Genomic DNA, 27,850 nt, shown 5'->3' with positions numbered 1-27,850 from the left:
TACAGAGTGCTAACATACTTTAGAAAGTATTTATATTTCAGGAGGACAGTTCTGATGTGAAAAGGGATTAATCTATGAGCACATTCAATCCACTGTTTCATTTTTTGAAATAAATTATCTTTCTCATTGAATGCAATATGTCTTCCTGAGCTCAACACATTAAGCAAAGACACTAATCCAGGATCTGCCTAAACATGTTGGCCTTACATTCAGCAAACAGCTGAATAGTATATAGTATTGTAGTACACTGGCTGAAAATTGGCAAAAATATGACAGCATTTTTGCTACTGCTCTATTTTGTAGTAGAATGACACTTCTTTCACATCTTTGGAGTCTTTTTAATAAATATACTTTATATCCCTAAAATCTAAAGAGGACATTTCTGAAATGCTTTGATTTTCTGACAGAAAGGGAAAAAAAACCAAAACCAAACCAAAACCCAACTAAACAGAAAACAACAACAAAAACAACAAATTGAAACAAAACAAACAAAGAAACAAAACCAAACAAAATAAAACAACAACAAACAAAAAAAACAAGACTGGGAAGAAATAAACAAAGCTAATCAATCACTTAGGGATGGGTTTCGGGTTTCACATCAATATTTCTTATGTCTAAAGATGGCCATATAAACATCAGCTAACCACTTTGGGCTTCTTTACATTTTTGTATATGGAGAGAAAGTGGTATATCCTGAAGGTAATTTATATGACTTTGTTTAGATAATTTGCAGAGCAGAGGAAGAAACTACTGGAAAGTGCCTTTTCTCCATCTGAAGAACATGAGGCAAAGGGAGTCTGCCCTGACTCAGGCATGGTAATGTATTTGCTATATACCAGGGACTGGACAGATAAATCACACTCACAAATATGCGGGGACTTCAGGTAGGCAGAATATACATATATATATTTGTAGATTACAAGCTGAGAAATAAGGTTGCTATAGAAATGATAACACCTTGTAGCCACCCTTGACAAAAAAGACTCCTCAATTGCACAAGGCAATTCAAAACAATGCATGAATACCAGTTTCAAACAGTCATTTTGTTATAAGTTTTAGTTCAAAAGTAACAGGATTTGAGCATTTAGATGTAGTTGGATCAGAGGAAGCTCAGGTGGTCAGAAGAAGCCACAGTCAAGAGGTGGAGCACCTCTCCTATGAGAAGAAACTACAAAGACAAGGACCATTTCACTGCAAAAGAGCACGCCTGATGGACTGCAACCAAAGTTCAAAAACTCCTCATTGGTAAGGAGAGGATTTACTCACTGCGTTTCATAACGTATACCAGGCAACACTCGATAGACTTATTGGGCAAAAAGTTCAAGCAAACAAAAGGAAAAACTCCTTGGCAAAACACATAAGGGCACTGGGGAACCCATTGCCACAGGATGTTGTGAAAGACAAAAGAATTAAAGGGTTCTAAAAGGTTTTAGAAAAATTCATGGAGGATAGGTTCATCAAGGGCTCATGAACTCGATGGTCCGGATACAACTGCCAGCTTAGGAAGTCTCTTAATTACTGACTATCGGAAACATGGAGAATATACCAGCCAAAAATTGCTCTATATTCACCCTATTTCTTAAGCAGTTTCCTTCAGCAGCCACAGCTTTCAACTACCAAAGACAGGCCAATAGGTTAGATGGCCCTTTCCTTTGATCCTATACAGACAGTCTTAAAGAACAGAGGGGCAATTAAATCCATGTATCTCAGATACTTCTCGGAACAAAACTCTGAATTTATATTAGCCATGGTGTGGACACATCCCATACTGGGATAAAGCTGAGTTGTGGAGAGATAGAAGAAAGGAAGATAATGTTCTCTGCATCTGGCAGGTGAAATCCAGCCATCCCAGTTGCTCTTCATAGAAAACTATATTTCTCCATTGTTTTTTTGGCTCTCCGTACCTTTCACAGTGGTAGAACCTGAAATCTAGCCATAACTTGGGTGTGTTTATTGAGTCACAGGGTAAGTTTACTAACACACTTTCATTTTGTATTAATATTGTCCTTTAAATTAAGTAGCTCTTCTCAGTCCTTCTTGTTTAATTACAACCGCTACCCTCCAATTTTTTAGAAAATAGTTATGCGCCTTCTCAGAAATTGTTTTTTTAGTCTAGGAAAGATAAAAACTTCTGCTATTCTTTTATAAGACAGATTTCTCTTTCCTTTGGTCTTCTCTTTCCCTACACTTCTCCAGTTTTAATGGGCAAACTCAATTTGACATGGCATTTCAATGAGGACACCTTAGTGCCTTGCACAATCTATTAATATTTCTTCACCTCTTAAAAATATATATGCTGATACACACTAAGAACAGGTCCAATGCTATTTTATAAAGCTGGCTCAGAATCACTGTGTGCTCCACTACTCATCTCTTCATCCTGCCATTTACAACTTACTAGTTGTACTCACAGTACACTAGTGAGTAGTCTATGCATGACCTTGTAGTTTCTGCAGTTAAAATAAATTCCTTTTTTAATCACCCTCATCCTGGAGCTGAGCCAATTCTCTTTGTACAACATGATTTATACTCTGTATTGACGGTGCCTTTCAACTTTCGACTCATCAGTACATTTCATTAGCACACCACTCCCTTTTTCCAGCATTACTGGAGGGAATAAAAACTAAGTTTAATCCCAGGCTGATCACTGAGGAACTCTATCAGTAACCTTCGCCACAGTGATAATGCTTTTCCCTTTCCTTTATCACCTTTAAAATTCTTAAAAGATCTCTTATTTTCACATTAGCAAATGACTTCTCATTTCACATGATATCAATTACAAAAACCTGTTATTACCTCTCCATTAACTAATTTTATTCTAAGGGGTTTGTTTTTTTTCAGTTCAGCTAGCAATTGTCTATTCACTGCTATAATTACATGCTTTAGTGAAGTTTAGATAGCATTCATCTATTTCATTTCCCAATTTGAAAAAGCTGTTCTCCTCTCGAAGAAGAATATTAGTTCAGTCTTGCATAACTTCTCTAGAACCAGAGTGCATTCCCTGCCGTTCTCCATTTACCTCTGTAGTTAGTTACTCACTTTTCAGAAGTTTGCCTACGGCTTTTCAACCTGCTGAGATTAAAGGCTGTTTGGTCTGCTTTTCCATCTCTCTTAGATGTAAATATTGTTTGCTATTAAACTGTTATATGATGCCTTCTATCGTGAAGAAGTATTAAGCATCATTGTCATTATATCTGTGATGTTAGTTATTTCAGTATTTGGAGATGGAGAGCATCCATTTTTCCAGACTTACTGCATCAGAGATGCAAGGTTATTATATGTTTTAATGGGGCAAGTGGTATAGTATGACAAAGCATGTAAGCTTTTAGGATCAAGTCCATAAAGTCTGACAAAGCAAAAGAGAGCTCAGAAAGTCTTGCATAATTTCAGGAATGAGATCTAGGCAAAATGATACCTGGTTTATTTTTTCCTTCATATTGTGTAGCCACCACTTTTTCAGGTTCAGTTCTACCTCCTACAAAATTAATTCCATTTCTATGCATAGTTTCCAATTATCCATAATGACTTCGCACCACATTGTTCTCCTTATTTGAAATATAAGGCAGAATTTAGATTTAAAACAATATTTACATTATTCCTCATATCACCCACATCCACTTCACAGCTTTTCCTGATATCTTTTTATTGATATGATAAGGAAATTGCTTGTTATTTATTTCTGTGACTCAAGGTCTGGGTCTGACCTCATCTGAATCACATTTTTTCTTTGTTTTCCAACACCAAGCTTCAGACTACTAGTGCTAGAGCTCTTCATTCCCCACCACACTTTTCCCATTCCTTTGCACTCTGTCTTTGGAGATCAGAAAATTCTCCAGAGAATGAGCTAATAGCCTTCCTTAATTTCAGGCATGTTCCCCAGCATTATGATTTATCCAGATCTGTTCTAGAAGGAACTGGATGTGCCAGGAGAACAATCTGGATTTTTTCCCATTGTCATAAGAAATCTTTCTGGTACATACCCACAAGAAATTTGCTATCACCCAGAATATAATCCACTTGTCTGCCAGTAACAGGCTTCCTGAATTCTCTCAACAGAGAGACAATGGTGACACATCTCTCTCTATTATTTGTGCAAATACCAGTTTTTCTCCCCTCTCCCACTTTTTTTTTCATTATTTCCCAATATACCAATCCCTTACCTAGCAAGATGTTAAACAGAATCACTGTGACAACCTCTTCGTCTTCTTGATTCTTTCTTTTTTGCAGAGTTTGGTTTCTTTTTTGTTGTTGTTGTTTTTGTTTCCTTTATGACTAAACTTTATTTCTTGTTCTTCCGTGCAGTAATTTCTTCAAACCTAATTCAGCTCTTCCTCTTCCTTGCCTTTGTGGTTATGTTTCCACTTGGGTCACATTCCTTATCTAGCAGGCTATGTAGCTTCCTTATCTTCATATCTTATTCATCAGATGCCTACATATTTGTGTTGTGTCAGACCCTACTCTCCTTTCCTGTATCTTGTCTTCAAAATCCCATTCTACCATCATCTCTAGCTTTAATCTTCTGTCCCTGGGTCCCCTCTTTCTCAAGTGTTATAAGCTGATGTTTCATATATCAATATATTCCACTGCATATCCACTTTTGAAAGAATATAAACCTCATAGTTTCAAACCTTGTTTTCACATCCTCCTCCAAATATTGCTAAGACTGTCTGATTATTCTTGTCTTCTTGTCTTTCTTTGAAGGAAAACCATTCACTTATTTCAGGCAAATTCTCTTCTTTATTGCCTCTTAGCAGCTGAAGCTGCAATCTGTGCTTCATTAAGGTTCTATGTTTATTCATATAATTATCAATGTAGCAAGCAATTTTTGCCCAGTGAACACTCCAGCTAGAAGGGCCTCTGCATAATTCACACAACAGAGCCTCAAAGACAAAGATCCTGAAGGTTATGAATCGCATGCAACCTATCAAACAGGAGCCACAGAAATTCACTTACCTAAACATACAAGGACTCAGTTCTTCCCTACCAAGCACTGGATCCCACACAACTCTCCTATTTGCTCTCCTCCCACTGTTTTGGGTAAATCTAATCTTGTGCTTCCTCCATGTTGTAAAATCACAAATGGGTCTTGGAGAGGTTTGAGACTCAAATGTGGATTTTTCAGTTAGGTCAAGCTGACCATTTTTTAGCACTGTAACGTAGTTGACAGCTGTTTCCCCTTAAAAATAGCTGCTTCCCTATCTTTTTCAAACACCAAAAGACTAAGCCGTAAAATACATGATGACGTGTATTTATATTGCATAACTGTAAACACTGAGTGAAACCTGCTCAAACACGTAATTTCCCTTTGCTGTTGGTCTCCCAGGCGTATTCAAGTGCGGGGAACTACATCTGAAAAAGTTTTCCCAGAAAACTGGCTCATAGAAAAATATATTTCCATTAAGAAGTGAGTATGCTCCGTGTGATAGGATCTTTTATGTGAACTGCTGGACAAGCCAAATGGCTATTCCACAGAAACCTTTTCTTCACCAGCCAAATGGCATGAGTAGAGTAGGTGCATTTTATGGGAACTCTAAATTAGAGATTAGCTCTGAAAGAGGAAGGGATGTCAGTTAAGAAACGTGAACTGAGGGTGGAGGACCCATTGTTCCACCCACAATTCATATGTCAACAGAGCATCACTTTCCTTTTCTATGTTCTACGTGACTGAGAGCTTAAAATCAAGTCATACATCAGAATCACAGTTATTTCACAGTAAATGATAAAGAAAAGGACACAGAAATGAGACAGAAAAGGACACAGAAGAAAATGACTTGATACAGGTTACTAAAATGATGATTATCTTACACATCTCAATAAAATCTTATATTGAGTAAAGGTAGTCCTCCCAGTATGTTTTAACTGCACTAGTATTTTACCATTTTAATATTGTTATTTGAGATTATTTAAGATTATCAATTGTAATGAATTGTATGGTGAATTAAGAGTGCTTATTCTGTCCTTGCAGCAGTATAAAATAATCCAGATGAAAATGGACCAGCAAATCATGTCTGAAAGGCAGGTAACATCATGGTTAGAGATGCCGGAGTACAGTATTCAGCTTACAGTCTCTTCCCTGGTTTGTGGCACCTCATTCTAGCCACAGTAAAACAATGTGCTCACGTGTTTATAGCACATGCCCAACAAATTATACATATCTGGAAGCTCCTTGATAAATCAATTCCCACAGGCTTCTGCTTCCTATTTGTCACATGTCCCCCCTGTTCTATGAAAACTCTGTAGAGCAGGAGTTGAGTGGCATAGGCAAACAGGTGATCTTGAGGTCAGGTAGAGTCTGACCCACAGTAATTGAATATATACATTATCTTACCCTGCAGTAAATTAGAGATAACTTTTTCCTGTGTGAAACAAGGATGAACACATCTCTTTGCCCCATACGTCAATGCACATATGGTCAGAGCTATTGGGGAGCAGCCAGTGGCAGGCTGAGGTGTCTCTGGATGGGGCTTTACTCCTTCTGACTCTTTGGCAAGGAGAACTTCTGATTTTTATTACAGTCCATAGGTATTACTGCACTATAAATAGACAATGTACATGTATAACAGTATGTCTCACAGTGAAATGCTGCCCTATGGAGATGAGTAAAGACAGAACTGTTATGTATTTTTAAAAATTGACAAAAATAGTTTGCCAGTGGACCAAAGCAGGAAGATTCTTGCGATATGGCTTGCAACCAAATAATTACAGAAGTAAAACCAAGTTGACATGTGGATATATATGTTGAAGGTAGACGCTCTTCATAGCCAGAGAGGGATTGAAGCCACTGGTCCTTTAGCCTGTCTGATCAGGCTTTAACACCAAGTTCAAACATGTCAAAACTTCTCTCCCCTATAATATGCCAAGTGTAGCTCAGCTTAATTTATTACGGAAAGATAATTTTTGAGATGCAATAGCTATACTAGAAAGGTATTAACATGATTTGATGCTTGTGTGTGTTTATTTCAAGGATGGATTAGAATGAAAGATGAAGGAAAGTTAACTGCCCTAGTGCAGTGAAATGGTGCCTCACAAATGAAGAATAAGTCCTCCATGGCACAGAACAACATTGTTTTAATCATATTATTCCACTTAGTAAGCAATTGTTAATTGATGAAGATTCCAGAGAACTAAACAAATTACTTGTAACTAATGGCAGACTTATTTGGTGTGAGAAGTCCTAGACTGATAAGGAATCAAAATGTGATTTATTCCCTTTAATAAAAAGGCAATGGCTTTTGGAAATAAAAAATCACTCTCCTTTTTTTCTTTTTTTTTTTTTTTTTCCCCACATATAGAGCCATTGTTTCCTTTATTCTCACAAGAACACCTCAGGGAATAAATTGAAAAGATACCCAAATGACCAACATTGGCTGCAGAATTACATTTGTGCTCTGTTATCAGTGAGTGATAAAGTGTCCCTAGGTTGACAAAAGAGATTGCAGATGCTGGTGTTTTAATTCTATCAGTTCTATTCTAATTTGTGAGTTACACAATGAGTCTGTTTTTGGGAGGAGGCTCTATTTATGTTCTCTGGGTAGTTTGAAAATAGCAGTACACTGGTTTTTCACAAATTTGACCTAAGGAATTTTCTTATTCAACATGTTCTTTGCTACAAGAGGTTCTGGTTTTAGGCAATAAAATTATTGCACTGATTGTGAAAAATATGGCAATGAAAAGAGACAGCGTGAGTGGTTGGTAAGAAGCTGGAATTTAAAGGCAGCTTTTCAATGAATGGATCAGAATCAGCTACATCCCAGTATAGCAACGGTTTTCATGAGCAAGCACAGTGAGGAAGGTGCAAAGTGTTGGAGGTGATGAAACAGCGTCTAGCAGAGAAAGTTTGTGCTGCAGTTCCAGTATGTGTTGTAACTTAGGCAAGACTGGGGGGTTTACTGAATCTGACATTACTGAGTTAGTGTAAACTCCTGAGCATTCACAACTTTCCTACATGCAATGTGCCATTCTCGCATGCAATGGTGAGACCCACATGGGGACCTGCAGCCCACCTTTAAGTTCAGTCTCTCCCAGGTACGTGGAAAATATCTGGTAGCTCTTAACAACATGAAGATTTTAGTACACATTCAGGAAGATTAGTCCCCTGAGCTAGTACAATACGCCCACTATTTTTTTAATTTTACACTGGTTGTAAAAAATAAAAAAAAAAAAGATATTACAATGGTTAGTGACCAGCACTCCTTCCTGTACCAGAAGCAACAACACGTTCTCAGCAACTTCCTCAGGAATTCTCACTCCTCTTTGGCCATTTGTTATCAGTTCTACCAGTGATGATCATTAGTGCGTGGAGTATGATAAACTCATTACCAAAATCTACAAAGCAGTGCAAACCCCTGCATTTCCTCGCACGCATTCCCATTAAATAAAAATACTCAGATGGTCAGTGGTTTAGAACAACTGCCAAATAGATCAAAAGTCAGCCTGTCCCAGCATCCAGTCAGCAACAGCATCAGCAGACATCAAAGCAGAACACAAAAACAGGGCACATGGAGATTACATCTAGACAGGTGTGTTTAACGGTACTGAAGAATGTATGTTCCAGTAATTTGTCTAAATTTATTTGAACCTCTTAATTCTTCTGGCCTCGTCGTCTCCCAGCACTGAAAGCTATTTATGCTGTGGAAAAAAAGTACTGGCGTTTGTTTTAAAACCAAAGTCTGAGCATTTCCATGACAGCTCCCAAGTGTTTAGACAAAAAATGTATAATCACTCCTTATTCAATGTTATCACGGATGTCTAAATTCTTGTCACATCCAAATTATTCCTCTTCAGTGCTGAAGAAGAAAGATTTCATCTGTGCTCATGCAGAAGCAAGTCCACACTAAAGGGAAACAGTGTGTTCTTGTTCTAATGTCTCTTTACTGACCTGCAGGACAAGACTACATGCAAGATAAAGACACGAGAAGATCATACATATACATATATATATATATATATACAAAGACATTACCATGTTTTTATTCTGTTCTGATTTCTTATCACCACAACTTCCAACATATTATTTCTTTTTTGTCTGCCATAGAAACTTGAACTGATATGTTCAGATAATTAAATTACTAGTAGTGGTGCCAGAATTTGTCTCCTTTTTTATAGTAGCCTATTTAAAGCTCATCACTACATTAAGTATAGCAGAATCATGAATCACGAATTATGTTTCACATTATTAACATTTCATTTCCCATTTATTGACCAACCACTATAAGAATTCATTTCACCACTCGATGTTTACAGTGTAAATAGTCTAAATTAGTAGGTCATTTAAATTTTCTTTTTATATAGGGGAGATAAGTAACCATTTCAGGAGGTGCTTCAGAATGTAGATATTCAAAATAAGTCAAATGAATCATGACGTTTTTCTCTTTTTTTTTGAGCACAAACGAAGCCTAGATACAAATATTTCCATAGAAAGTAAATAAAGATAAATAAGGTAGATCAGCACTCTCAAAGTAGTGAACATCTAAGAAATAGGAGTCTTAGCTAGTAGTTCTCTCTCCAAAATCAAAGAAAAATGATAGGTACTGCCCACAGCAATTCTCCTCACCTTTCTTGACACTTGTTTTCAAATGGGATGGCTTCTCTCTTTTCACTGATTATAGAGCTGAGAGGGCTGAGACTTGGTGTAATTTTTAGAAGGCAAAACTCAGATGAGATTATTCCATTTTTGGCACTACGAGATGCTTCCAAACTGCTAGAACTTAGTCAGAGATTTAAGAAGGTTCTAACAGGTCATGATCATTCTGAACCACATCAACTACAGCAGCTATAATTCCTGAGTTGTGCTCACAACCGCATCTTCCATCAAGACAGACATGAGCAGCATCTGTCCGCAGCTGGGACTGCTCTGAGGAAGTCTCTAAGCCTCATGGTCTCATTATCCTGCGCTCCTTCTAGATCAGTTCTGGATGGGTTGAACTGCACTGGTCTTAGTACAGTGGTACTTCTCCTTCAATTAATTAATTAACTTCATCATTTAGTCCTCATTCAAAGTCTTTTAACTTATAATTAATGCTTCCCCCACCATATAAATAAGGTATAATTATTGTCTTCTAATTATATGCTGCAGTGAAAGCTTCAGTAAACAGTGGAATTATTTATGGAACAGAGAACACTGGGAAGAATATTTTTGCTTGAAAAAAAATATTTCAGTATTCATTAATCAACAATCAACCTGGAAAGGGTTGTCAGGCATTGGAACAGGCTGTCCAGGGCAATGGTGGAGTCACCATCCGTGGGAGGGTTTAAAAGGTATTTAGATGAGATTCTTAGGGACATGGTTTAGTGCTAGAGTTAGGTTAGGTCATGGTTGGACTAGATGATCCTGAGGGTCTCTTCCAACCAAAATGATTCTATGATTCTATGATTCTAACATATCAGTCTTCTCTTTGTTTAACCCAATGTAAATTTTTTTATTTGCTTCCATTGGACATACCTCTGCACCTTACACAATGCTGGTTTTTGATAACCACAGTTCAAAACTATTCCATCCTTAGTCTTCAACTTCCTTCCAAGAAATGTCAATTATTTATAGAAGAGATATTTACCGAGGGAACCCAGAGAGTCAGCACTGTGGGCATATGGTGAAAAGCTGATCCAAACAGAAGCATTTCGACATGATTTCAGTAACTAAAATATGTCAAATTCTCAAGTAAAATTAAATTATCTAGATTTTTCAGTAGAGTATGCACACAAAAATGAGGACAATTGAAACTTCTATGGATTTTTCCTTTGCGTGTATATTTATATATTATAACAAACAACCAACAACAACAAAAAAACCAACAACAACAACAAAAAACCACAACAACCACAAACCAAAACAAAACAAAACCACAAAACAGCCACTGATTTTCTGCATAAAAACTTAGAAACTAGGAAAAAAAAAAGGTCCCAGGGAGATCTATTACTGGATGAAAATTCCATTACCTAAAAAGGACTCTTATTTGTCTTCAACTATTCATCCAAAACTATGCCAGTTATGTAAATAATTGCTTACAATGCTTGTAACACCCACTAGATGGTACATATTTCTTGATAATGTGAACAGTGAGTTATTTGTCTTGATATTTGTAATAACCTAAGAGAAGTACTATGGCAGAGACATTCAAATCTGTTACTGAAAATTGCATAAAAGAAATTTAGTTGGCACTTCTAAAAAAATTTATGCAAAGGTCTGGAAACACATTCCACTGTATCTAGTGATAGAGAAAAATTCCTGTTTCTTATAAACAAAAGATAGGTACCGATGCAGTGTATTATACAGCACTAGTCAAGAAGAGTAACTCTACTTTAAAATGAAGTTCTGTGAGTAAGTCATCAATCTTCCTCAAAATAGAGCTTCATTTTATAAACAATTCTTACACTGTAGAGCAGAATTGTAAAAATATTTAGAGACATAAAAATGCAAATAGGCACCACAAGGAATGTTCATGTTCACTTTAGACACTTTGCTCCCTCAAATACAAACAGAGATGATTGATTTGCCTTGTCTTAATCCATCTGTTAAGAACTGAGAGGTGATGGAAAAAACAAGCTCCTTGCTTATCTTATTAAGGAATGTTTACCATTTGACAGCAAGCAAAGCAATGCAATCAATAGCAATTAGGAACATTGCTGCTTTGGGTGATCCTACCAAATGCCAAACCTGTCGTTACTTGCTCAAATACCTTTACTAATCTGGACCTCTCCACTGTAACTAACTCAGCAAAATGAGAATAAACGACATGTTATAAAATTATCAGATCATTCTTGTTAGAGTGCAGAAGTGGAGTGAAGCCAGCAGCCTGTAGTGTTACTGTAAGCAAAAGAAAGGAAGAAATGACAACAAAACAAACAAAAAAAACCCAATCTGTACACATTTATAGGAATCTCAGTGGGTTACTAAATGCATATCACAATTTCAGACTAAGTTGCTACTTATTTTCAAGACAATGCAGAGATGTAAGAAATAAAAGCTTACACAAATCAACCCCATGCTGCTTTCAAGTGCAGCTGCTCTGTTCATGTCAGTTGTTATTGCACGTTGTCAGGGAACAGTTCTTTTCACTTGCAGATAACTCTAGGAGATTTTTATAAAAGTGGAGTTTGACAAATGAAGAAAGCTTTTCTATTCCAACCCACTTATTCACAGTACCACGGGAATATATTTAAGCTGTATAAAAGCACAATTAACCACGACTGTCCTTGGGCAAGCCTTGGTGAGTTTTAAATATGCCAGAACTCAGCATATTTATTACACCAATTAACTGAGACCAGATTTGTCACACCTTACTTTTAAACATCTAAAATTAGCTGTCTAATCCTTTTTATACTAGGCTTTTTTTATCATTATCATTGATGGAGAGATTGGAGAATCACAAACAAGTTATTCATCCCTACTTAAGACAGATACCTGAAGTATGTGAAATAAATAACCCTCTAAATAAGTCTTGCTTTCCACTATCAAGACAGGGAGCATAAGCAATACCTAATGTTTAGATTGAGTCATTTATATCAGAAATGGCAGACTGACCACTGTCAATTTAACAGAATATATATATATGTGTGTGCGTGTGTGTATGTGTATACAACAAAAAAAGCGCCAAGATTAGGTAAGTAAATCTGCATAACTTCTGTATACTTATCAGAGTAAACATCAAAATAGATTAAAAAGGACAGAGACTTAAGTACATCATGCTTGTTTCCTCACTTTGCAGAGCTTGTTTGCTTTGCAGTTTATGAAAAGGGAATACAAAGACACTCACAGATTGATAGATCTTGATAAGATGACAGACACAGTCAGAAGGATGCACCCACAGGGTCCAATTTCAAACTGGAAAAGGAAAAGATTGGTTTTATTTTGCTTGTCCTGTACATTTTTTGCCCAAATCTAATGAAAAGCAAATGAAACTGAAGCAGAAAGAACTGTTCTTATTTACTTAAACACTGATTTTGTTGCTTTGCTTGTTAAAATGCGAGACATGTTCACAAAGTATTTGAAACAATGCTCGGAAGACATAATATGAGACTGATAAACACAGAAAGACTGACAGCTGAACTGCAACAGGTTTAGTACATTGTCTATACACAGTACCTGGTGAATATTCTGCTGAAGAAATACAATCAGATCTTCGTATCTTGTGACACTATGTAGTATTAGCTGGGGAGAAAAGTAAGAAGGAAAATAAGTAACTGAAACAATAACAACTAATTTTTATAACCTGAAATCTGAACTAATGCAGCCAAAGCTTTAGATCTGATAGGAAAGATTTCAAGTAACAAATTGAGTAAAGATTTAACAAAATCTACCTCTTACTGTTCTTACATGCTACAGTATAGTATAGTATTTCATCTCAGAACCTCATATATTCTGAACTTTTAAATACTGCTTCTTGGTTTTAAGTTCATAGAACAGACAGTGTGGCTCAATTTTAAGCATTGTTTATGCAATGAAAAACAATTCCTAGAACAAACACGTGAATTCTGTAGCTTTAAAGGACACAGAATGGGCAGGAAGCTCAGGAGTTTGTACCAATGTGGTGAGGAATCTATAGCAGGCATGTATCAGAGCACTTCTTATCATACTCAGAAATTATCCCCTGAATACTCCTATTTAACATGAATTACAGGAGAGTTCACAGATCCAGGCCTTGACTTCAACATTCTTTTTTTAATTTTTCTATCTTCAGATTTTGACAGAAATTATTGTCTTGCGGATACCATATAAGGAAAGATCAAGCAGTCTGGATTGTATTCCTTTCCATCATATTTTCACTGTGGCCACATCCGCATGATCTTTGACAAGCGATGATTAGAAGCAGCACAATGGTTTTAGTTGCACTCTGAACTAGCCAGCAGCTCAGAATTATGTTAACATATTAATTAAATAATCTGTCTATAGCCAAGTATATTATAACCAAGGCTTTATGCTGCGTTTACCGTATTTATACAGGTTTCAAAACTGTCTGGTTCTGAAAAGTTTTTGACACATCTATTCCTCTATTTAGTGGCCGGTAATATTTCCTTAAACCAGTAAAGCCTGGCTTATGGCATCACTGTTTGCAAAGCCGTTTGAGATGGAAATAAAGGCATAACTGGAAAGTATTTTGCCATCTGGAGCTTCTAGAGGAAGAAAAAAAAAAAAGGGAAAGAATTCTGTGTAGGACAAGAAGAAAACAGTTTCTTTTGATGCTCAAGGCCATGATGGTTAACTTGAAAAGATCCACATTCACTTTTACTGCATATCCATAAAAGCCGATACAGTTTATAAGCTTGAAAGGTAGATGGAACAAAAATTAACTTCAGAGAGCCCAATTGCCCACAGACACTTGGACGAGTCAGAGCCAGTCAGACTATGGGATTTTGTTATTTCCTATTGGTTTTTGGACCACAACTAACGAATTCGATATAAAAGATTTTATAACACTCAGAGAGCAACGGAAATCAAATTAATTGCACCAAAATAAGAAAAGGTAGAAAGAGGATATATGGAGAACGTTACTGTGAGTCCCACAGAGCCTTACAGTTTCTAAGATTCCATCTGCCTTGTATTTTCCCAGGGGAGTGAACTGTTGCCTTCCTGACGGCCTGGAAACGAGATTCAGACAAAACCAAAGATCTTGTTAAAAGGACAAAAAGAGAAATCATGGCATTAAAGAGAAATCAACATGTTATATTAACTGAATGATGAGCCAAAGACTTTGTATTATTTTTTTAACTACTTTTTTTAAAAAAAGGACCTCTTGCACAATAGGCTTATATTACATATTAAACAAACTTTTATCAATTAAGTTTATATTTTAGCTCTGCTATTGCAGAGTATTTAATATGAACTTCAAGTTTCTCTATACAGAAAGAGGATAAATATATTTTTAGGATGTTAATGACAACTTTTAATGGAAAATAATATTAGAGCAATGACATTAAAACAAGTAGAAGAACATATGTACCATATCATCACAGGAAACATTTTATGGATGTAAAATATCACTCAAATGTCTTTGAATTTGCTGCTTCTATTTCAGGTTCAAAGAAAGACTTCTGCACCCAAAGGCTTCTGTGTTATTTTTCAGCTATCTTAGTTGATTTAATAAAAGAAATGACCTATTCTCACAAAACCCGACTCACTCAAAAATATGCAGGAACCAGTACAGCCAAAGTCAGCAATTTAAAATTTAGACGTCTTGTGTACAGGCAGTTTTGCGTTTCTCCCTAAGACATTTCAGATTGCATAAATGCACCTTACAAAACTTTCATTTTATAAAATAGATACACATGTAACAGACACAAGTATAGGAGCACTGTACAATAACTAAAACTGCTCCTTCTACTTACAGTGCCACAATTGCTTTTTCATTGCCTCCTGCACGCCACAATATGTCTGCAATAGCCATGGTGAGGCATTTGGTCCTGTGAGCTTCCGAAGGCTGAAGGCAACTGCAGTGTGGGAAATGCAAGAAACAGAGAAGTACCAAAATGAGTATTGGGGAGTTTATTCATTAGATATGATATTCATTAGATATCATGCACAGATTCATAGCAGGTTTGTATCTAAAAGAACAAAAGCATATTTTTAAAGACAATTTAGATATCGTAATGCCTAATAGCAAGGCTCCAGCAAGTTGCCTCAGAAAATTATAATTTAGGTATCTCGGTTCCTTCTGTAGTCAAAAAAGACACAACTTGGATGGCCATCTCAAAAATATACTGTGAGTTGAAGAAGGAGCTAGTATTGTGACCAAGAAGACATACCAGGTATAAAGATACAGAGGAATCTGACCTTTCTCTGAGGATGAAGCATCTGGATGAAATGCCATGGGAACACTGACTGGGCAGGCAGGATGAAGAGTTCTCAGCACTGGACTGAAGGCATGGTAAGAGGACATGGTGCTGCTATTGAGCACCAAAAGAGGTCTAAGAGGGAGAAGCAACTGAAGTCACCACTGGAATTTGGGCTTTCTGGAACCATTCTTTGAGGTGAACCACCTTAAATATCATTGTAGTAGGCATTTAAGGTGGTCTTGGATCTTATTGAGGATAATCAGATCCAGTCAATAGAGCTGTATCTAGAACAATTTCCCCTTTAGATTGCTAGTAAAACAAACTCTGGGCACAGTGGGTAGGTCTCTTCTCCAATCAGAAGAAACATGGAAATTTTCAGGAATTTAAATTCATCTAGGTCAAGTGTTAACAGCAGTGTGTTGCATTTGGGGGATCTGGATGAGCTTATGTTGCTCACAGTGATGGTTGGACTGTTGTGATGGGTACATAAGCTGAGCAATTTTAATCTTGCTAGCCTATGTCTGTATGTTCTATGGCAATACCCTTGTACTACAGATTAATTTAAGAGATGACATGCACAATCTCTACTCCTAGAAGATTAATACTAAAGATGGTGTCTGATTAAAAGAGAACAATTAAAACCATTATTCTCATTGTGAAAATGGATGAAAATCATGAGAGGACTAAATGAGGTATGATCAACAACAGAAACTGATCACTGAAAACTAATCTTCTAAAAGAAATAGTGGATGTTCTCTCAGAATACAAATGTATAATTGACTGAGCAAAAATCAGGTAGATGTACTTTAGGAAACAATACTGTATTGCTTAATAATGGACATGATAAACTAATTCCTCCTTAAATCTGTAACAAAATTGTTTTGAGATTCTGTAATAGGATTGCTTTCTATATTGAACATGATTTTCAGTTTATAAAGACCCTCATACTTATTTTTTCTTAACTTACAAATCTACACCCCAATGTTCTTACCTACTACTGAGCTTTGTCTAAAGTATCATCTGCAATAAATACTATGCTTGCAGTCTTTTTAAAAGGTGAGCCCCAAAGTGGTGACATAAAACATTATGGTAACTCACATGGTCTGTGGAGCCCCACTGTTTCTGAAAAAAATTCACTTAAAAGTTTGGCTTGGAACTTACACAATGATGTGCAAAACTATGAAGTGTTTACATGAATCTATTGATCCCAAACATGTCATCAATGCTGGCAACACATTTCCTACAAATTGTGTTTTGTGAAGTCTTCTAATACCTCCTGTTCCTCTAACTTCCAAGATGTGAATTGAGAAAAAATGGAATGTGAGGCCAAAAGTCACATCCTGGAAAGCTGGTAAATTTAAGACTAAAACCCCACATCCATGAGCCTGAAGAAATGGACAACAGCTCTATGCCCCTGGGAAGCACAGAACTGGAATTTCGTCTAGTGGCTTCAAGAATGGCAGTCTTTGAAATTCAGATCTTATCAGTTTTAGAGTGTTACCAGCATGGGAGGTGATGCCAGAACCTGTTCCCAGCATTTGAGTAAAAGATCTAATAATGCAAAAGACTAAACAAGAAACACCAAACATCAAAAAATTAAACAGACTTTCAAGTTCAATGTCTGCCTTGAATATAATGTTCATGTAGCAAATGTTTCCATCTCTGAAGGATGTGAGATATGGGAAATAATTGGTGAGAGTTCTCAAGTAAAAAAAAATATAATCACAACTTTCTCTTATCTCTGCCTCTGTTCTAATACAGATACTCCAAAATTTATGGGAAGAATAGCAACCACTTTATGTGCCTGAGAGAGGCAGCAGAGCAAGGAGACATGATATTATTTCTTGAATGTTGAAGCCTGAAGTCAAACGCTTACTGTGAAGTGGCTAATAAGGTGAAAAATCAGGTTAGAATTAGAAAGAAATATTAATCCTCTCATTTCAAGCTCCAAGACTTCCCTTCCCTTCTGCCTGACTAAGAGTTCCTGCCCATGGCAAACACATCATGAGAAAAATGTATTTATCTTATGAATAAAATAGCCCATCTTGCTATTCATTTTTAGGAGCCTGACGGCTCTTGGCATTTCTGTGCATAAATATAAAGAGCTCACCTGCTAACCTGAAATTCCTTGGAGACTTCAGCAGCATTTGTCATATATACATAAATACATAAAACCAAAATCTTTTAAGATCACGTGGATAATAGGAGGGGAAAAATAAGAGAGGCAAATATTGCCCAGTGAGCAGGACAGGTTGTAGTTGGCATGAGTTGGGACACTTACAGTTTAAACAATCTGGCTGCAATCCATTTATTTGTGTGTCACATAATTTTATGACATTAATGATCACTGAACCATGTTGAAATAGGAAAAGGTTAACATCTCTGTTTTTTACTAAGGATGAGCTGAGACTCAAAGGCAACGAAGAGCAGAAGATCAAAGCCTGCTCTCCAAGCTGAAGTGAATTATTGGTTTTCACAACCAGAAATAATTCTTCAGTGAATTCTGTAGAGATTCCTGGTCATACAACCTAAATATGTACTGGACCTGAGCACCTGTGTGGACCATCTAGGGCCTGGTAATCCTTTGATTAACTGTCACATCCCATCTTGGGTGCTAAAGACAAATAATGATGTTCTACTGGTGCTTTTTACTTTCCTTTGTTGATGAAAATAGCCCAAACAATGAATTTTCATTAAGTGCCAGTAGCCAAAACTAAGGAAAATCAGCAGAGACTCTGTCATTTTCATAAACAGTCACAAGCAGAAAAGTGTGTATTTAAAGCCAAATTTTTATACATTATGAACATTTTTACATTGTAAGGTAATGAAGTTCAAGAAAAATCTCAGCACAAAAGCTTTTCTTCTCACTAAACTGGAGTGAATGTTTCACCCACAAATAATACAAGTTGATGGCAGCATAAAGCAGTAAAATACTGTTATCCCTATTCAATGAACTATATCTATAAAGCCTAGGGAAATTTCTGAAATTATTCTTTTGTAATGAACTTAATTACTTATTGGAAACTTAAGGTGAATAGAAAATGATTTTTTTAGACATTATTTTCCAGTATTTCATTGAATAAGCTCTTTCTTTAGCATAATGACAAGTACATTAATATTATAGCAGTCCAAGCAATTTTCCTTTACACTAGCGATATTATAAAATATTCCTTTAAAGTAAGGAGAAAATATACGCACAGAATTTAAATTCCAATTCTATTATGGAGTTTAAGTCTGAAAGATCAAACACAGCAGCAAAAAAAACCCACAACAAAACAAAACCAAAAACGAACAAACACACACAAGACAATAAAACTCCAACAAACAAAAAACCCCAAACCATTATAGCTGTAACTTAAATGTTTCATTTTTCCTGAGATGGTTAGTGTCAAAACCTGCATGAATTTCATGGTCTTTCAAACCTTGATTGCATTTTCTTTTAAATCGTATCTCCATGGGATCTCAAGGTTAAGTAATTTTCATTGGCTTCAATTCAGCTGTTGTATTTTTTTAGAAGTTCTTGGATTATTCACAAGCAAGTAACTATACAAATAAAACACCAAACTCTAAATTCCTACAGTTGAAAGGGAAGTAAATACAAGTAAATCAAATGCTACTTTTTTTCTCTCTCAGAGACAAAGAGAAGTTCCATAACTTTAAACTCAAAAGGCTCCTGAGTGGCTGCATCAGAGAAAACAAATTTTTACTTCTGTATGGAATTGATTTCTGATGTCAATTGCTGACTTACCGAGCGTCTTTATTCCTGTTACTGTCTGCAAAGATAAGCTGCTGTAGAACACAAGCTTGAACTGCAGCCAGAACTCCACATGGGCCACCCTGAGGGGAACAATGAGACACTCCATGAGCAATACAATTTGCACTGTTTGATGCTGGTGAAAACTTTCGCAAGTCATGTGTTTCCATTCAGGCTTAATCCATTCTTTCATCTCTTTCTTTCCATCCATGACTTTGTAGTGCTCTGTGTTGCTATTTTTTTTGTAAGCCAATGAAAACCAACTGCTATTGTGCTTCCCACCCATTTTTTCCTGAAAATGCCTAGACATCTATAACATCCAAGGAAAGTTCTGTTCTGTTCTGTGATCATGCAAACAAATGAAATATCTCCTGATCCCTACCAACCCATAGTCTACCTCAACTTCCAGAGAGAAGTCAAATCTGACTGTTTTCCAAAGGGTGAAAATAAGCTGTCCTCTTTTACCTCCTCTGAGCACTATGTGTCCCCTGATGTTCCCACTCCCATCACTAAACAAAGATTTCAGTTTTATGTATAGCCCTCTGTACTAGGCAGCTGTCTCACATTATGTTAATGTTGGAAAAAAAATTGCAATACCAACAAATACCTTGCTAACTTTAAATTTCATGGAAAATAGATTTACAGCTGTTTTGAAAGACCATGGGATGGGGTAGCAGTGTACTTGCTTCTCCTTGCTTATTCCCAGCCAGCTAGCCCCCTGACCCCATTGCATGACCAAAACCTGTTGCTATGGGTTAATTATATGGCAGAGATAGCTGCACAAGTTGTCCTGAGAAGCAAAACATACACCCTCTTCTTGTTAAGAAAACTTAATCCAGCATAAGTCTCCTACCCTTATCACTCGATTCTCCCCCAGGTGGCTCATATTATATTATTTACTCAAGTAGCTTGCTGAAGAGACAGAGAAAAGCTTTCATTTCTTTGGAATATTTATGCATGAATGCAGCAGGCTATGCAGAACACAGGACTAACATTACAGATACAACACGTCACATCGGTAGTACTGGGAATTACTGCAACTAAACAGAGGATTCAGCATATTAAATCCCACAGATGCTGTCCCATGTGTCTGTCAGCTCCTGCTGCCATTCTCAGAAACGGGTTCATTCTTAACATTGGGAAATCCATTACTTTAACATAGGTCATACCTAAAACAGCATCCAATAGAGGTTGATGTATGAGTGCTAGCTTTTTCTACCCAGGTAAAGTAAGAAAACACTGAGGGTAAGAAAATATGGACCACTCAGCTGGTTTTCTGGAGAGCGTGTGTCCTGATTTTAACCCATGCCAAATATACGCTGTTCTTACTCTCCACAGAATGAGATTAACCCAGAATAACACTGCTGTCACCTGCTACAGTTGCACCCCTGATTTCCTCTGTAAATCACAACCAGGCTGTGGTGAACCAGTTCAGGACCTGTCAAAACCCTAGAGGAGAATGAAAAGTGCAGCCAGCATTGCTATTTTCAAATAGCAATGTGATCAGTTCAATTCTCAATTTGTCCTAAGTGCAGCATCACACCTAAAGGAATGGGACCTGCAGGCACACGAAGTGTGCAGAGGATGCAGCCTTGAAAATAAAGGTCCTGTAGTCAGAAAACAGATATTGATACCTTCCATCTTCTCATTTATATTACACACATACTACCTCTCTATAATTACTTACATAACTAATGAGTGAATAGCCTGAAATGTACTAAGAAAAAAAACAGGTTTATTTCGGTCCACCAGGGAAAGCCTCCCAGACAAAAAAAAGTTATAGGAATCATTCTAACTATCTTCTTATAGCAGCAGAGAAATTTAACATAGGAAAGAACCAAACAATTGTTCAGATCAAATTAATTTTGGGAGTGAGGAGGAATATATTAACTATCTGAAATAAACACATCTAAACAAAACATTCTGGTTTACTATTTCTGTTGTGTAATTTATGATAGGGAATTTAATGGCCAGTGAGTTGCTAGAAGTGATCAGACACTCTCTTTCTAGCAGCAGGGTCTGGAAACACCAAAGTAACATTTACTGTGGACCAGTGAACATTACTGCCATGGTTCCCTTTGAAGTTTAAATTAACTTTTAAAATTAATTATCTTTTTTTCTGCTAAGTTTTATTTAACCATAAGCGGCTTTCTTCTGAGATCATTAGACAAAATATTTAACAAGACAAGGTAAGTTGATTAAACATCTTGATGATATGTTTATTAGCCATTGTCCTTGCCCCAAAGTCTCTCTTCCTCTCATTTCTGTATAGTACATAATGGTCTGCTTCTCTTGGGCAATATAAAGATTTTCTGCATCAGTGCAGAAGCTTGATGAGCTTGATGAGTGTTCTGTTAAGAGGAATTTACTCCTCCCTACTCTTTACTGAAGTCATAGAATCATAGCATAATTTGGCTTAGAAGAGACCTTCAAGGTCATCCAGTCCAACCCCCCTGCCATGAGCAGGGACATCTTCACCAGCTCAGGTTGCTCAGAGCCCCGTCCAGCCTGGCCTGGGATGTCTCCAGGGATGGGGCATCCACCACCTCTCTGGCCAACCTGGGCCAGGGCCTCATCATCCTCATGGTGAAGAATTTCTTCCCCACATCTACACGAATCTTCCCTCTTTTAGTTTAAAACAATCACCCCTTATCCTATTGCAACAGGATTTGCTAAAAAGTCTGTCCCCATCTTTCTCATCGGCCCCTTTTAAGTACAGAAAGGCTGCAATAAGGTCTCCCTGGAGCCTTCTCCAGCTGAACACCCCAGCTCTCTCAGCCTGTCCTCCCAGCAGAGCTGTTCCAGCCTCAGATAATTCCTGTGGCTCCTCTGGCCCCTCTCCAGCAGGTCCATGTGTGTCCTGTGCTGAGGAACAAGAGCTGGACCAGCATTGCAAAGGCGTCTCACCAGAGTGGAGCAGAGGGGCAAAATCACCTCCTTTGACCTGCTGGTCTTGGTCCTTGTGATGCGGCCCAAGACACCATTGGCTTCTGGGCTGCAAGTGCACATTGCTGGCTCATGTCCAGTCTTTCATCCACCGGTACCCCTAATTTCTTCTTCAGAGGGCTGTTCTCCATCCCTTCATCCCCAGCCTGGACTGATACAGGGGGTTGCCCTCACCCAGGTGCAGGACCTGGCACCTGGACTTGTTGAACCCCATGAGGTTCACATGGGCCCACTTCTTGAGCTTGCCCAGGTCCCTCTGGATGGCATCCTGTCCCTCAGGCATGTCAACTGCACCACTCAGCTTGGTGTCATCTGCAAACTTGCCGAGGGCACACTCAATCCCACTACGTCATTGATGAAGATACTAAACTGTACTGGTCCCACTATGGACTGCTGAGGGATATCACTTGTCATCGGTGTCCATCCACTCTGGACATAACCATCAAGCCAATCCCTCATCCATTGAACAGTCCATCCATCAAATCCATATCTCTCCAATTTAAAGAGAAAGATATTGTGAGGGTGTCTTCAGATCTGTGCTTTTAGAAGAGACGGATGCATGGATATCCCAGAAGCACGTCACAGGTCAGGGACAAAAGCATTAAGGTGCATCTGAGGAGGGTGCATTTTTATAGTTGATCTGTTTGATTTTGCAGAAAGCTACATATCCTGTGCCTTGCATGTTGTCCTTGGTCTGAGTCTATGCATCAGCCATCTAAGAAACAATGCAGGTGCATGTGATCCCTTTTAATTTAGGAAGGAGCCCCACCCTCCGACCTCTGTATCTTTAAAAGGCAAAAGTCTCCTTGTGATTTCCCTGGTACTACAGGCAATTCTTGCTATTTACCCCCATTTTGAGACAGATCAAGCTCCATCTTAAACTTGTTAAACATTGTCCTCACATATTCTTTTCCTCTTAAACTCCACCCTTGATTTATGTCCTTTGATTCTTTTACCATGACTAGCTTTTGGCTGAAGTGGCTTGTGTTCCTCCCTGTAACTCCCCATCACACACACATTATGCACACTTTCTGTAGCTACTTTAATTTTCCCTCAGAAATAATCCGTCCATCTCAAGTCTTGTTAGAAGACTTGACAAGGTGACATCACTTAGTGGTAACCAGAGAAGTTAAAGAGAAGAGTCTTTAGAAGACTTTTCTCTTTTTTTTTCTACTGAAATACACAGTCTCTGTAAACCCAGTAAAAAGCAAAGATCACTTTAAGGAAGTCATTTACAGTACCTTTTTTTGCACAATGCCATATTTTAACTGTGGTATGCTATTAAATGTAAAACTCTGTATTTTCCATTCTTCACTGAAGCAACATAGACTAGAGCCAAACAAAAGGTTCTTTAATTCCTATTAAAAAAAAAAAAGAGAAAGAAAGAAAGACGTTCTCATTTTAACAACAAAACCAAAACATGGGTATGTTTTCTTGCAGTAATTTGTAGAAAGGAAAGGAGGAGTGTGGAAGAGTAATGACTAACTCACTGTAACTACCCTTTTCTGTTTTATACATACTGTAAATAGCAACACTCAAATGAAAAGGAGCAATTTTTTCCTTTTCCTGCAATATTCCTTGAACTCATAATGCTGTGTCCTCCTCAGCGTAGGAAACTCTTTATGCAGATTGTCTGGGGCACACTTTCCCACGAAATCATTACAGAATATTGCCGTAAATTTAACAACTAGAAGAGGAATGCCTACTAATGGTTACATTAGGGAGAAAAGGACTTTGCTGGTCACCATATGGAGAAAAGGCAGCCTGATTTGCCTATCAAAGTTGCTGCTATGAGACGAATGTTACTCAAATGTTTCACTGCTGTGTGTCGGATGGAATATCAGCATATGCCAAATTCAGATTTTGACCTTGAACAACTGCAGACCACTACTATTCAGGAATAGCTAAAGTAAAGAAATCGCATTCATGCTAAAGTAAAGCTGAGCAAATAAGAACAGATTGCTCAGTGTTTGTATAGTTACTTGGACTTCTTTGGTCTAGAAACAGTGATAGCGGAATAATAAACTTGTTCTGAACCATGGTCAGTTTAAAGCAATGGAGAATAAGCACATGGATAACTGACTAGAAGCATTATTAAAACAACACAAGCTTCGTAAATGAAAAACATTATTAATGCTTTAAATGGTCTGATGCATTCTAACATACTCTTCTGGTATTTTTTGCAATTTTGGACAGGCATCCCTACATTACTTTTTCACCTGATTACCTAATAGGGAATATACTCAGAAATGAATTTGGCACATTTTAAACCACACGCAACACAGAGCAATCCATTGCAGCTTTGGGTAACTTATCTGAAATAACATTCTCACACATCTATTGGTATTTAGCATCACAGTCAGTCTTACTTTTGCAAGAGAAAAATCAATTGCTTTTGATTCGACTTGAAGCATACACAGTGTTGAAAGATCTGGGTTTCTTCTAACTTCTCCAGTTGTTTCTTCATCCTCAATATCAACTGAAGGACAAAAGAAAACCATATAATGTGTTGGATGTAAAAAATTGCTTCCCCCAGGCTCAGTGCCAGGGGGTCATAAGTATGACAATTAACACTTATCATCCATCTTTATAAAAAAGAAAATGTAGTTTTGGCCAGAAATGACAGATAATACACAAGTCACCCATTGTTTGATTGCTTCTTAATGACTGCTTTAGACAGTGTTACCCAAAAAGCTAATAGCAAATGCAATTGGTCTAAATCAACTAAGAGCTACAAAAGAAGCAACTCGTATTTGGTTACAGCTGCTCTGAAGACCATGATGGCAAAAAACAAACTGAAGCTTGAAATAACTTACGTAATTCTAGGGCATCTTTCATCTGGTCTTCTTTACAGCAAGTGGATGTTGGAGACTTCCTGCATTAAACATTAATCAAAAAATGAATGACCAAATGTTCACTTTTAATGAGAAAAGTTTTTTTGAATAAACAAGAAGAAATATGGTATATGGCCACAAACATATATTTTTTTATGTATGTATATATATAATTGTACATATATGTATACGGGAGGGAATGAGTGTGTAAGAGACAGACAATAAAAGGTGCAAATAGATAAAAACCATATTCAATGGCTTTCACCTTTAGCTTTTAAAATGTTCTGTACTCAGAAACTCAGTCTCACTAACATCTTTGTATAAAGAAATAATTGATGTTAGAGCAAAAACATTTCAGTGGAAGAAAGCTGAACTTCAGGAATTCACCAGGAAAAGCAGCCAGCACAGAGCAATGCACTGCAATTGACTCAGAACTTAAATAGAATGTTAGATTTTCAGAGATGAGTTTATTCTTCCTGTTGAATTCACACCAAAATAAATTCAGAACCAAGGAAAAGTTTCAAATAACTACTGTAAAAATATGATATTTTTTCTTTTTTTTTCTTTTTTTTTCTTTTTTTTTTTTTTTTCAAAAGAGTAATACTGCAGAATTGGGCAGGAAAAAAAGGATTGCACTGACAGTCCTTTCAAAAATAGTAGGGAATAATTTCCTCAGCAACACTCTTTGTATGCACGATATTATTATAGCAACAACTACTGTCATATCACATACTTTCCATTAACTTAATTTCCTTTTTCAGTGTGTGAAAGTTGAATAAAAACAGAACACAGACATATCATGCTCAAGACTTACAGTTTAAAAGCATTTTGGTGTCTTTCTCACCGACCGTATTTGATATTATGAGAAAAGAAATGCTTCCCTTTTTCTCTATAAACAATTTAAAGGATTTATGCAATGAAATGTGGATGGCCACAATTCAGAAAAAACAGAATGGAAATGAATCACCCACGTTACTAGGAACTTGATGTAAAAATAAGTCATATGCCCAGCAGGTCAATATAAATAAGAGAAGCAAGATCAAATTTGTATAGTGACATAAGTAGTACTGAGCTCCCAATATAACAGTACTTTTATTGTGATAGAGAGTTTAATATAGTTGACTGTGGTATATTTTAAAATACAAACAGATCTCCCCTTGCTTTTTGCTGATACTGAATTTCTGCTGAGATTTCTTTCAGCTAGCTGATTTCTAGTATTTTTCATCCCTCTTGCTCAGGGAAAGGGTCTCAATGATATTGAATTTCCCAATAAAATGTTTTCCAGCCAAGTACTCATGTCACTTAACTGCATTTAGACTTAATCCCAATCCACATTTTTGTTTTGCCTGAGATTGCACCCTATTGTCTCTTGTTTCCTAGAGGATAATGTGTTTCTTCCTAGGTCAACTCATTTTGATCTAGTTTTGCAAAAACAGAGCTGTTATGAATGCAGCACCATGGGTTACAACATCACCCTTAGTTGCTGCTTCAGGAAGGCTTGGATCTCCTATACGTACCATATCATATCTCCCAGCTTTATGAGATGTCTTGGATATCTTAGACTCTCAAATAGCACTATATGCCCCTGTATAGGCATGCAGATTTCTCCCTACATCAAATTAGTACCCTTGACTCATTATTGTCCCAAACACATAGTCTCCTTAGTAGTGTTTCATCTGAAAGATCTACACATGAAAATAAAGTTAACTATGGTGCAATTCATACATAGCTCACCTGGAGCCAGTTTTTGTAACATTATTGCTTCCTGGAAAGTCTAAAAGATCTTGGTTCTACACCCACTCCAGGAAAAACGAAGCCTGGGATGCAAAGTGCTTTGAATTCTCAATGCACAAGGAAATTCCCATCAAGCTGAGGAAAGTGCTGACATCAAAGATTGATGTAGGTGTTTTCTCATTAAGTGGGGTATTTTCGCAGGTGTCAGTTCCCTCCTTAAGGGGAATTTGTGTTTCTCAAAACACTGTCAGGACATTTATTGCAATTTCCATTTCAGCAGATGGTTACTGTTCCAGGAAAATTTATTGTACATGTAAAACCATACGGTAAGAACACTTAGGAAGGGGGAAGGCATCCATCATGGCAGAAAAACAGGACAGGAAGAAAATATTTTTCATTATAAACATACTATACAGTACTTTCTCTAAATATTTGAATATTCCTATCTGCTCTTCATGCATTGCAGAAAACTGAATTTACGCAGAATAGCTGAACTCGCAGAGAAAGCATTTCTCAGCACAACAACGCATGTACATTCCACTGTTTCCTATTTATACTACCATATACAACAGGTCAAATAAACAAAGGGGATGAAAAAATAAACACTGATCACCAGTGGCTTTAAGGTGACTGCGTTGGTAAAACTTATTTTCACTGCCTGACTGCAATAACTTTTCTACTGGACATATATCTTTTCTGTATAACAACTTAGTGTCAGAAGGATGCCTAGAAGCCAAAATGCAATTGTGCTGTTATGCCATATAGTGATATATATGATATTCTTGGTATAGTGAGTAAGAACTGGTGAGTAGGA

General features: G+C 37.1%; 1 protein-coding gene across 1 annotated transcript in view; it reads right to left on the bottom strand.

Moving 5' to 3' along the window:
* Positions 1 to 27,850, bottom strand: part of MINDY4 (MINDY lysine 48 deubiquitinase 4) — an 80,913-nt gene that overhangs the window by 30,786 nt on the left and 22,277 nt on the right. The window contains exons 6-13 of the mRNA XM_082046971.1: positions 25,285 to 25,343; positions 24,838 to 24,947; positions 23,710 to 23,826; positions 19,517 to 19,605; positions 15,322 to 15,423; positions 14,511 to 14,574; positions 13,082 to 13,147; positions 12,753 to 12,820 (exon numbers count right to left, since the gene is read on the bottom strand). Of these exons, the coding sequence (XP_081903097.1) occupies positions 12,753 to 12,820; positions 13,082 to 13,147; positions 14,511 to 14,574; positions 15,322 to 15,423; positions 19,517 to 19,605; positions 23,710 to 23,826; positions 24,838 to 24,947; positions 25,285 to 25,343 (675 nt within the window). The remainder of the gene's footprint in view (positions 1 to 12,752; positions 12,821 to 13,081; positions 13,148 to 14,510; positions 14,575 to 15,321; positions 15,424 to 19,516; positions 19,606 to 23,709; positions 23,827 to 24,837; positions 24,948 to 25,284; positions 25,344 to 27,850) is intronic.

Source organism: Streptopelia decaocto (assembly GCF_964273445.1).
Source record: "Streptopelia decaocto genome assembly, chromosome: 2".
NCBI lineage: Eukaryota > Metazoa > Chordata > Aves > Columbiformes > Columbidae > Streptopelia > Streptopelia decaocto.
This window is presented reverse-complemented; position numbering and strand designations above follow the sequence as displayed.